At 28.9% G+C, this 13,714-nt stretch overlaps 1 protein-coding gene across 1 annotated transcript; it reads left to right on the plus strand.

The window, feature by feature from the left end:
• The first annotated feature begins 6,980 nt into the window (after window positions 1-6,980).
• Window positions 6,981-7,852, plus strand: LOC101256856 (abscisic acid receptor PYL4). The gene has a single exon (XM_004235184.5). It carries the CDS (start codon window positions 7,063-7,065, stop codon window positions 7,666-7,668), a length of 606 nt encoding a protein of 201 aa, XP_004235232.1. The 5' UTR covers window positions 6,981-7,062; the 3' UTR covers window positions 7,669-7,852.
• The last annotated feature ends 5,862 nt before the right edge of the window (window positions 7,853-13,714 follow it).

A 13,714-nucleotide genomic window follows, 5' to 3' on the forward strand; every position in this document is an offset into this window, starting at 1 on the left:
AACCACATCTTTCTTTGATAAAATATATTACTGATCTTAACCATACACATTCTCTACTTGCTTCATGAATGACTATTATCTCAGCATGATTTGAAGAAGTAGTGACAATAGACTGCTTCTTAGATCGCCATGATATAACAGTACCTCTGTATGTGAACAGACAACCTGTTTGTGATCGAGTTTTATGTGGGTCAGATAAATAACCTACATCTGCATAACCAACAAAATCTGCACTATCTTTGTTAGTATAAAATAGACCCATATCACTAGTCCCTTTTAGATATCGCAATATATGTTTAACTCCATTCCAATGTCTTCGTGTAGGGGAAGAACTATATCTTGCTAACAAATTAACAGAAAATGCTATATTAGGTCTCGTAGCATTATCAAGATACATAAGTGCCCTAATTGCACAAAGATAAGGTACTTCTGGACCAAGAGGTTCCTCATTCTCTTCTTGAGGTCGGAATGGATCCTTACTCACTTCAAGTGATCAGACAACCATTAGAGTACTTGATGAATGTGCTTTGTCCATGTAAAATCGTTTCAAGATTTTCTCAGTATAGGTAGATTGATGGATGAAGACCTCGTCTACTAAATATTCTATTTGTAGTCCAAGACAAATTTTTGTCTTTCCAAGGTATTTTATCTCAATTTCTTTCTTTAAATATTCAATTGCCTTTTGGACCTCTTCTAGAGTTCCAATGAGATTAATGTCATCAACATAAATAGCAAGAATAACAAACCCCAATGTTGTTTTCTTAATAAATATACAAGGACAAATGATATTGTTTATATAACCTTTTATTATCAAGTACTCATTGAGGGGATTATACCACATGTGTCCTGATTGTTTTAAGCCATATAGTGACTTTTGTAATCTGAATGAATACATTTTATGAGATTTTGAACGATATGATTCAGGCATTTTAAGTTCTTCTAGAACTTTCATATAAATTTCATTATCAAGTGAACCGTAAATGTAAGTTGTAACTACTTCCATAAGATGTATTTCAATATTTTCATGTACAGGTTAATCGATGAGATATCGAAAAGTTATTGCATCCACCGGTGAATATGTTTCTTCATAGTCGACACCGGGTCGTTGAGAGAATCCTTGTGCAACAAAGAGTGCCTTGTATCTTACAATCTTATTTCTCTCATTTCTTTTTCGTACAAAAACCCATTTATAGCCAATTGTTTTAACATCACTAGGCGTTTGGACTACTGGTCCAAAAACCTCACTTTTAGCAAGTGAATTCAATTATGATTGAATTTCCTCTTGCCATTCTGGCCAATCACATCTTTGTCGACATTCTTCAACAGATAGAGGTTCAAGATCCTCATTGTTTTGCATAATGTTAAGTGAAACATCATATGCGAAAACATTATCCACTATGATTTTTGGTCAATCTAAACTTATTCTATCACCTGTAGAACTTATTAAGAGTTCTTCATTCATTTGAGTCTCGAATTCACTAATCTCTTCAGAATATCAGGATTAATCAGATCTTCAATTCTTCGTGAGATTCTTTTGTAGTGTCATTTTTTTTGTACTTCTTTTACTAAGATTTTATCTGTTGAACCCAATGGTCTACCACGCTTGAGGAATATTTGTGATTCAGAAGCCGTGACACTTGTAGATGGTTCTTTTGGGACATCAATTCGGATAGGCACATTTACTGCAGGAATATGTGACTTTGTTGTCCTTTTCAAATCGATAAATACGTTTGACATTTGATTTTCTATGTTTTGCAAATGGATGATCTTCTGGACCTCTTGTTCACAGACATAGGAACGTGGATCAAAATGAGATAGTGATGAAACTTTTCATGCAATTTCATTTTTTAAGTTTCTTTTTCTCTCCCCCTAATTGGGAAATTTGTTTCATCAAACCAACAATCTGCAAATCTTGCGGTGAATAAATCTTTCGTCAATGGCTCAAGGTAGCGAATTATGGAGGGTGAATCAAACCCAACATATATGCCTAACCTTTTTTGAGGGCCCATCTTAGTGCGCGGAGGTGGTGCTGCTAGCACATATACAACACATCCAAAAATTCGAAGATGAGCAATATTTGTTTCATGAACAAATACCAATTGTGATGGGGAGCATTTATTATAACAAGTCGGTCTGAAACAAGTGATGCTGCATGTAAGTTAGCATGAACCCAAACAATAATGGACAACTCACTTTTCATAAGTAGAGGTTTTGCTATCAATTGTAGGCGCTTAATAAATGACTCAACAAGGCCATTTTGAGTATGAACTTGAGCTACATGATGTTCAACTTTTATCCCTACTGATACACAATAAGCATCAAAAGCTTGGGATGTGAATTCGCCAGCATTATCAAGGCGAATTGCCTTAATGGGATAATCTGAAAATTGCGCTCTTAATCGTATTATTTGTGGCAATAATTTTGCAAATGCCAGGTCACGAGATGATAAGAGGCACACGTGAGACCATCTTAAAGATGCGTCTATTAGGACCATAAAATATCTAAACAACCCACTAGATGGGTGAATATGTCCAAAAATATTCCCATGTATTCTTTCTAAAAATTGAGGGGATTCGATGTTAACCTTCATTGGTGATGACCCAGTAATCAATTTGTCTTGACAACAAGCAGCACAGGGAAACTCATCATTTGTAAGTCTTCGGGTTCTTTAATGGATGTCAATTTGAGTTTTCAATGATTCGTCTCATCATTATTGATCCAGCATGACCTATTCGGTCATGCCAAAGGACAAAAGTCTTTAAGTCAGTAAACTTCTGGTTTACGATAGAGTGTGCTTCAATTATACTTATTTTTGCATAATACAGGCCAGAAGATAAAGTTAATAATTTCAACACATATTTCTGGTCTGCAATCTTGTTAATACCAAAGTATTTAACATTCATTTCATTTATTCTCTCAACATGATATCTATTTCGGCGAATATTTAAAACTTAACAGGTTTGTTGGGGATTTAGAAGAGAACAATTCATCTTCTATGACAAGGTTTGTCCCCTTAGACAGAAATATAGTAGCTCTTTCGGAGCCTTTTATTAAGTTTTAATTACCAGAAATTGTAGTAGCATTTGCTTTTCTTCTAAGCAAGTAGGAGAAGCATTTCTCATCTTTGAATATGGCGTGCGTTGTTCCACTATTAATTACACAAATATCTTCATGATTGATCATTGAGGTATCCATATACTTTTCAAGATAAAAGATATAAATGAAATAAACAATTATAATATTATTGCTAAACATTACACAACTTTTTAGTTATTTACAAGTCTAGGATAACATATTCAAGTTCCACGTAAATCGAAAAGGGATATAACGTTATTTATAAAATAAGTTCAGGGGATAATAGGATCTTAGTATAGTATAAGTGTGTCTCTGGAATTCAGGCATAGGTTGGGGGTACTTATGCATTTTCCCAAAAAAATATATCATTCTAAGGGCATTTAATATAATCTAAATAAATATTATGACAATGGATTCGAATCACCACACTTTAACATGGCCCTAAACCCCGGGCAATCGCCTTGAGCCCCAACATCAACACCAGAGTCGACCCCGAACCTATCCTTGATCAAGAACTTGATCCTCAACCTGACTTTGGTCTAATAACCTAACTTAGATCAAGGTCGTGAGTGGGGTTCCGGGGTTAGAATCAAGAGTTGTGATCAAATTGAGAAGCCGAATCCCATATGAGGATCAAGAGTTGAAGGTCGGGTGATCTTAGGTCCAGACTGTTAGTGAGGTTGAAAAAGATTTATGAAAAATATTTTTCAAAGTTGTTTTGTTATAAATTGGTTGAACACAATTTATAAAATATTTAAGCCAATCAACTATGAATTCTTTTTTTAAAAAAAATAAAAAAATCTTATATACCAAATGCACCCTCAATCAACTAGTGTCCTACATAGAATTAATCTGGTTAAATCTAATTGTAGTATATATGCTCACATTAAACAACGTGGTTGATAACACGAAGTGATGAATAAGCATTCAAAATCGATGAAATAATATTCCAATATTAGTATGTACAAAAAAAAAACTATATAATTATTTATGGATAAGACTTTAATTTTACTAGTAAAAATTTTGCCATGACAAAACATCCGTGCTTTAGATAAGTATATACTTGCAAGTTGTGCAAAAAGTTAGAATGGTGGTTGGTCTGTCTGCTGAAGCTGCAAGTGTACCATTGGGCTTTTCAAATTGAAGAGACTTTTTCTCAGTAGACCAATCTTAATAACTTTGTTTTCCAGCAACCAAGTATATTATTAGTTAATTTTTATCTTGAGGTCTCGAGTTATAGTCCCTCTGAATAGGAATTCGTCTTTGCTAGGGATCAAAGTAATTCAAATTCTTCTGGATAGGAAGTCGCCTTAAGAAGCGCTTTACTTTAATTATGAAACTTCTTGATTTGACTCTAATATGGATATAGATTATCGAGTGAGAAACAAAAAAATCCTTGTTTACTTTCAATTATGAAAAGTTACGATAATATATATATATATATATATATATATATATATATATATATATATATATATATATATATATATATATATATATATATATATATATATATATATATATATATATATATACTTTTTTAAATTAAAGCTTATTACCACTTGCATTTTTTATGCCTTAATTGAGAAATTTCCACACAAATATAGATAAACTAAATCTCAAATTGATAGAATATCAAACATCATATATAAAAGAAAATCAAGTTGAGGGAAAGGGGGTGGAAATAGAGATAAAAGGCGTCATTATGCAAATTGGAACCAAGTTAAAGTTGTACTTATGAGAGAAAATTAAATTGCAAGTAGTATCAATTTCATATTCTAAGAATTTATAATTGATAGCTCAAGTAAGAAAATGAGCCATTTTATTGTATTATATAACAATTTGAGTAATGAGCCTCATCCTACATAATAGTTTTGCACCACTTGTTCATATTCTTTTCAGTTTGAATTAAATTAAAACTTGTTGCAGCATAAGTGCTTCTAGTTCAAGTTCATAATACAAGTTTTCTGTAATCTCTAATCTCTTTACAAGAATGTTTTCATTATTCGGTTAAAGAATGAACTATACAAATTTTATAATTAAATTGAGTTATTTCAACTACATTAAATGATCTTTTAAACTAGTCAAGACATTTTAATTTATGATTAAAGTTGTTTAAAATTGAATCAAAAATAATAATTTCAAAAAATGTTATTGATTTATCGGTGATGAATAATTAGTTTAATGATTTCGATAAGTGATTTTAATTTTTTTTATAATCGAGTTATTTATTTTTAATGATTTGAGTTTTTTTAATTAATCAACAACTTTATTGTAAAGTAACATGTTATGTTTATACTATTCAATATACAAAATTCATGACTTAGGGTTTAGTTTCATATTTTAATTTTTGATTGTCTTATAGTTTCGATTATTTAACAATGTGTCAATGTTGCTTTTGAACAAGATGTAATCTATCAATTCATGTATATGTAGGTTTATTTGATTTATCACACTACAAGAAAACTGTAAATTATATGGGGATTTATTTGGAAATTAGTACGAATATTTGCAGGAAAATAAGTTTCCTGAGAATTTTCATACTAATACTCAGAAAAATCCTCATGTAATTCACAGTATTTTTATAATGTCACTATATTTCCAAGTGATTCTCAATCATTCTTTTTTATGAATTTTTAATAATTGAACTAATAACAAATAAATCAATATCTTAATAGCATTATAATAATTTAATATGACTAGAAATTAATAGCCAATAAATCAAATTGATAAAATTCAAAATTAAATCGAACATACCAATACATCACCAACTAGTTCTCTTGTCATTAATAAATAGTATTTAGTATCATAAATTTCAAAAACCTTATTATCAACGAATATTTTCCCCTCGTCCTAATTACATAGTTTGAATTTAAAACGTCAATTTTTAAATTTTAATAATAAATTCAAAATAAAATTTATAAATTTAAAACTACATACATAATATTTTTTTATAGTATTACAATACTGACACATTTTATCTTACGATGGCCTCGTTACAATTGCGTATATTTCGCAGGCCGCTAGGACGCGGAACCGCTTAAGAGTGACGTGGCTACTTTGTAGCCTTTTGTAGAACAAGATCCAAGGGCTATTACGTCATTTTCGTTAACGAAGGCAGATTACGTAATTATAGGAATAGACGAGGGCAGTTTAATTATAGAGACTCTGTTTAGATGAGTTGTATGCAAGTTGCATGAAAAAACATCTCTCTATTTCTAGGAAAGATTAAACTAACACAACTAGGCCACAGTTTATCATTACGGAAAGTATATTTAAGAAAATATTTTTAAAAATAAATTACTTATTTCTTTTTTTACAAAAGTGACATTTAAAAAAATAAATTAAAGTAGCATTTTTAAAGAATAAAATTTCTTTAACACTTGTTTCAATATTAGTTAGACCTTACTTTTAATTTAAGTTATTGAAGTTTGTTATTATTTCATCTAAAAATTAAAAGTAATTATATTTTTAACATGCCTCCTCATATGCATGTTTGCTTTTTTTTTTATAGGCCAAAATATGAGTGATAGTAAGATTCATTTGCAAGACCAAATATGTAAAATGACATAATATATATCTCAAATTTGTTATTAAAATGACTCACATATAACTCTATCGTTACAAAAATGACTCACATATCTAAATTATTAATTAAAAATCACGTTTTATCAAAAAAAATCTATTAGAATTTGAATATATATAATATTTTAAAGAAACTTAAAAATAATTAAGACATTAACTACAAACAAAGAATAAACTTTATATTACATTAGAGGTTTCAAAATATTATAAAATAGTTCTTATTATTGTATCATATATGTCACCTTAAATTGTAACCGACTAATATTTAATAGAACATATCAATTTTCTCTTTATATGCATTTTATATATATATATATATATATATGCATCTATCACCATTTGTATTTGTAAAGAAGACTACATCCTCACCTCTCTCCTTTGGAGAATAAGAGAGTAATAAAAATGCCTTGTTCAGTTCAGCTGCAGAGAATCAACCCCACAACCACCACCACTCTCGCCGGAAACTTCCACAAACCGCCTCAACCGACATGTATTATCCCGGTGCAGTTCTCCGTCCCTAATAATCACTTACATTACCACACCCACGCTGTAAGCCCCAACCAGTGCTGCTCTGCCGTGGTGCAGACGATCTCCGCCCCGATCCACGCCGTATGGTCACTAGTCCGCCGATTCGACAACCCGCAAGCGTATAAGCATTTTCTCAAAAGCTGCCACGTCATCGTCGGAGACGGGAACGTCGGCACATTAAGGGAGGTTCAGGTAATTTCCGGCCTCCCAGCCGCCTCTAGCACGGAGAGATTGGAAATCTTAGACGATAAGGAACACGTGATCAGTTTCAGCGTCGTCGGCGGAGATCACAGGCTGAACAATTACAGATCGGTGACGACGCTGCATCCGGCGGATGATGAAAACGGAACAGTGGTGGTGGAATCGTACGTAGTAGATATTCCAACAGGGAATACAAAGGAAGAAACGTGTGTATTCGTTGATACAATTGTACGTTGCAATTTGCAATCGCTAGCGCAAATCGCAACTGCAAATCGCTGAAAACACGCCCTACAACTAATTTGTAATCATGGTGACTATTTAATTTTGTATATTTCATTTAGTCCTTTGATTGATTTTTTTTTCTGGAGTGATAGATCGATGAACTTTTTGCTTAGGTGTAATCACCTTAGGTTATCTCCTAAGTTTCATTTATTAGTGAAAAAAATCTCCAATTTCAGTTGAATGTTGCTGTTCGAATTTATTTTTTCCTTCACAATGATATACTGTAATATTAAATTATGTGTACAGTGTTGCTATAATTTAGTTAACATGTTGAGTAGTTCCCGGAGATAATCTAATTTTCAAGCTGCTTATTTTATTTATTTTTCTTTGTTTTTGATTTATTTTCCTTTAGGATTTTAAAAAGTGAAAAAAAGGGGGTAGGCGGGGGTGTCAATGGTTTTAAAATATATATTTGAATGTCTATTTTAGATTTATATAAAAGTTGGTTAGATTTATTTTTTATGTTACTTTTATTTTTTTTTAAATGTTTAATAACGTTAAAAATAACTTAAAATAAATTTAAAATGACTTAAAAAAATTTAAAAAGGGATTCTTTTTTTGAAAGTCATTAAAAGTTTTACATTTTTATTTTTTAACGTAAAAACTATTTTTTTTTGCTTATCCAAATAAGCTCTAAATTGATTAAAACGTTATCGGATTTTCAGATTTTTGTTTGTATAAATTTATAATCATGAGGGGCAATTTAATATACTTCAAGGCCTAAAATGAAATTTTAATTAGACTTTTAAATTTTTTTAAAAAATTATTTGTATTTATTTTTATTTTTTATTTTTTAGATGTATATTCTTATTTAGTATCTTTTTTTATAAATGATTTTTCATATACTTTTTTAAATATTATTTTTAAGCAAGATTTTATCAATTCAACATTGAAGACATCATTTTATTGAGAATTATTATATGAATTGAAAATATAATTCTATAAATAATGTTAATTTTTAAATAAAAATAAGAGTTAAAATTATAAAATCTGATTCAAAAAGTTGATAACTTAATTATCCTACTTTAATATAAAAATTACGAAGAAAGAAAAACATATTTGTAATTTACTTTGTTCAAAACTATTCAATTATTCATTCATATTGTGTTCGCAAAGAAAATATATATATATATATATACAGACGTACTTACAACTTTCTTGAATGACAAACCACAAATTATTAGATATTAGGGGAATTAGATAACGCTTCACGCAGCCATGGCAAATACATGTAAATTTATTTTTAAAATTAATATGATACAAGGAAATTAAATAAAAAACCAACTGTAGAAATAAGAAAATGATAGATATTACGATACAAAATATTTTTGTAGAATTAGAGCTTAAGTGAATTATATTTTATTATCAAAGATTTTCAAAATTAAAAGACTAATTCATTAAGGGAAAAAAAATCCATACATTATGATGATAATACATATAATTTAAATAAACATATTTAAGGACTTGATTTTTTTCTTATTTTTGTTAAATGATAAATTTACTGTACGATGAATCTTCCTTTCATTAGAATAAAAAAGTGACAAAAATAGGAGGAGAAAAAGATAAGTATTTCTATTATTATTTTTTGGGTATTTGATCCTTTCATTATATTTGTTTTTTCTCTTATTCATCATCGTCTAAATAAATATATTTCTCTTGTTTTCATCATTGCCTAAATAATTTTCTATTCTTTTTTTATATATATCTTACATAATTCTGATAATTCTTTTAAAGTAAAAGAAAGAACAAATTTAAAGAAAATATAAATGATTCTTCATATAAGAAATATCTAAAATGTGTGTATTTCAATATATTAATATGCATTTCTTTATTTTGAGCCATGAATAGTAAAATTTGAACGTATATTAACGTAATCAACTGTATTATGATAAAGTTAAAATCAGAGGCGAATCTCTACTAAGACTTGTGAGGGTGTCACGCCACCCATGAGTTTCGATCGAGATGTGACATACATATAGGTGTATATATGTACAATGTGTATAAATAAGCAAATGGCATCCACATAACCAAAAGGTGTTGTGGTACCACTGGTAAAAGAGCGAGACTCTCCTCCTTCTAGACCCGGAATTGAATCTCGGAAGCAACTTTTATTAAAAAGAACCTCGATGAGGAATTGTGCTTCAACAAAACATATTTTGAAGATTATATTTCCTTTTTTCTCTTTAATTCTAGTTGGCTTAGTTTTAATTAGTAATTATCGTTCACTAATTTAATTTATAAATATTTGATTTTTTCATAATGTGTTATTAGTTATTTATTTAATAGAGAAGAGTTAAAAATAGCTTAATATTATGATACATTAAATAAAGATATTTTGTATAAATAATTTGTTCTAAAAATATCTTCACTCTCCGCTATTAATAGTTTGATCCTAAAAATATTCCTGTTGCTACGTACTTTATTGTATCAAAAATTAAATTTTCTAATGAATATTATTATTTTTAAAATAAAATTATGATTTTTAAAGAATCCCTTTCTTGTTTCTTTTCTTTTGAAATCTTTTTAGCTAAAAAAAAAAGTGGAAATAGTAATACTTTTCTTAATCTTGTTTTCTAATTTAAACAGAGTAATGTTATGTACTTTATAAATAATACGGAAAAGGATCTAAAATATCCTTAAAGTATTAAAAACGGTACAAAATTACCCTTCATCCACCTATTGGCTCCAAAATGCCTTTTTTATCCACCTATTGACTCCAAAATATCCTTGTCATCCTTTGAGTTCAAAATTGACCACTTATTTAATGATTTTAAATTTAAACTATTTAAATATTTTTTAAAATACTTGATGCTCAACTATTGATTATAATTTAATTTATTTATATCATTTATAAACCAACTCATTACCCACTCATTACTAACTAAACCCCACCCAATTAATAATCCAACTACTATATCAAAATCGAAATAAACACTACTAAAACACGATGAAATTGTAGATTCCTGAAAATGACATAAAAAATTATTCGAGTCCGAATCAAAGCTCCAATTAAATTTATGTTGAGTCGTTTATTTAGGAGGACACTTTCAATAGTCTTTCAAGATTGAATTAGATATTTACGATTAAATGTAAAGAATTAATATATCCCGAATTAATTTATGCACTTTTTTAAAATATACTTTTATAAATAATTATCATTTGTTTTAAAATCTTTGATATATTATTTTTTTAAAAAAGTTACCTATGAAGTAACATCACATAATTGAGACATAAGAATGATTGAGATGAACATAGTCAGACTTTTAAATTTGTCGATAATTTTTATTTAAACACTTGAATGTATGATAATTTACTTCTATAGATATTTTCGTCTCAAATTTTTAAAAATAGTCAATTGGCAGTAGCTTTTTTGTTGTTGCATTAATATTATGACGGGTTTATTAATTTGGTGGGTTTAGTTAGTAACGGGTGGGTAGTGGATTGATTTATAATTTATACTAATAAGTTAAATTAAAACAATAGTTGAGCGCCACGTATTTAAAAATATATTTAAATAGTTTAAATATAAAACCGTTAAATAAGTGGTCAACTTTGAACCAAAAGGTGGATGACAAGGATATTTTGGACTCAATAGGTGGGTGGAAAGGGTATTATGGAGCCAATAGGTGGATGAAGGATAATTTTGTACCATTTCCAATACTTTGAGGGTATTTTATGCTTTTTTCCATAAATAATATTATAGTAACTTCATCTTTAATTTTTATTTAGATATGATAAAATCCTCTTTTCCTAATGAAATAAAAAATATTTCTATTACTTAATCTTTTTAAAATTGATGAAGTAAATATTTTTTTTATAGCTATCGCAATTGTGAAATATTTTCTTTCGTGAAGTAGATAAAAAATGAAATATAAAATAAGAGTGGTGATTGATATTCGAATGATTTGTTTAGTTTGTTTCTTAGTAAGTGGTATGTTTACAAATATAAGTAATTTTGTTCTAATTGACAGTTTTGAAAATTTGTAAACTGGTCGAGAACTATTATAAATGAATAATATATATTTATAATATTAGTAAAATTATTTTAAAAAAGGTTATGCCTTATGGATTTTGTACGGAATCGAAATCTAAGGTCGATTTAGTGGTCTAAGCAATATGTCTACTTGGCACCCAGGTAATTCATACCTTGGATTCGTCTCTGGTTAAAACTTAAAAATAATTAATTTGAGCCTAAATGAATTGATAAGAACCTAAATTTAAAAAAAGGATAATGCACAAGTACCCCCTCAGCCTATGCCCGAAATCTCAGAGACACACTTATACTATACTAAGGTCCTATTACCCCCCTAAACTTATTTTATAAGTAATTTTCTACCCATTTTTAGCATACATGGCACTAGTTTGAAAAAAAAAGTCAATAATCGTTGGGCCCACAAGATAGTGCCACGTAGGTCGAAAAGGGGTAAAAAATTGATAATAAAATAAGTTCTGGGGGGTAATAGGACCTTAGTATAGTATAAGTGTGTCTCTCAGATTTCGGGCATAGATTGAGGGGTACTTGGGCATTATCCCTTTAAAAAAGATATACAGAGAACATATGAAAAACTAAAGCAAAAAGAGAAAAATAACAACACAATTTTGTTAAGTCCTTAATCGCAAAAGCAAAAATGATTTTTTACATAGTTAAAGCAATTATTTTTGAGCAATTTTACCCGACAACCCTTCTATCCACATTCAAGAGCCTTTTCATCACTACAAAAGAAACTCCAATTATCAAAAAAAAAAATAAATCATTGATCAAATTAAATTATCAACCAAATGCCAACTTATATTAATGGTTGCTCAAATTAGTTGGTAAACACCATTGAACTCGAGACCTCTTGGTTAAGTATGGAGGAATACTTACCACTATACCACAACCCTTGTTGGTATTAATTTTTAAATACATTAGTATGATTATTTATTTTTTAATAAATTTACTAATTGATTGTTATTTTGATGGGGAATATATCATTCAAGTTCAATATTAGGTTAGTAATTGATTGACAATATGTTCAAAATATTATTGACTGAATGATTATTCAATAGTAAAATATTTATTAATTTATCGCATTTAAAAATCTAAGAGCACGAATATAAATTCAAAAATATTAATATCAATTTATAAATCATATTTGAATGAAACATGCAAAATTTATGACAACAAGTTAAATTAATCTCAACGTGACACATATCATTATATCAAAAATATTAATTTGAGCACGTTTAGTGAAAATATTGACCAAAACTAAATTTTGGCCAAAAGTAAAAGCTTAAACGTCTAATAGCATAAACTAAAAATGGAAGCCTCAAAATCTGAACCAACCATCCTATTAGATATAAAATGACCTTTCAAAACTAATCGCGCTGACGAAATTCTCATCAAAGCATGTTTATTAAAAATGTTAAGCAAAGTCAAATTTTGGCCAAAAGTTAAAACGCCTAACGGTACAAACTAAAAAGGGAAGTGTCAAAACCCGAACTCTCTATCTTAATACATCAAAAATGCCCTTTCGCATATAACTGCACTGACGAATTCTCATCTAAGCATGTTTATCAAACATACTGACCAAAGTTAAATTTTGACCAAACTTTATAAGCTAAAACACCTAATGGCACACATAAAAATGAGAGCCTCAAAATCCGAACCAACCATCCTACTAGATAAAAAATGATCTTTAGAGTTACTTACGCTCACATAATTCTCACCTGAGCACGTTCATAAAATATTGACCAAAGTCAAATTTTGATCAAAACGTAAGATTTAAAACACCCAACCTTCCTATTACATAAAAAATGACCTTTCGAAACTAATGATACTAATGGAGTTCTAATCTGAGCATGTTTATCAAAAATATTGAACAAAGTCAAGTTTTGATTAAAATTTAAAATTAAAACGCCTAATGACATAAATTGAATATGAAAGCATCAAACACCAGCACTGTTTACCAAATAATTTAACTTCAATTGGTGAATTTACCAAATATTCAAATATAAGTTAGTAATTAATAATTTACCAAGAAATTTTATCTGAGTTGGTAAT

Source organism: Solanum lycopersicum, chromosome 3, assembly GCF_036512215.1.
Source record: "Solanum lycopersicum chromosome 3, SLM_r2.1".
NCBI lineage: Eukaryota > Viridiplantae > Streptophyta > Magnoliopsida > Solanales > Solanaceae > Solanum > Solanum lycopersicum.

Excerpts from the sequence above, each read along its gene's own strand:
- LOC101256856 (XM_004235184.5), top strand. The coding sequence starts at position 7,063 with ATGCCTTGTTCAGTTCAGCTGCAGAGAATCAACCCCACAACCACCACC.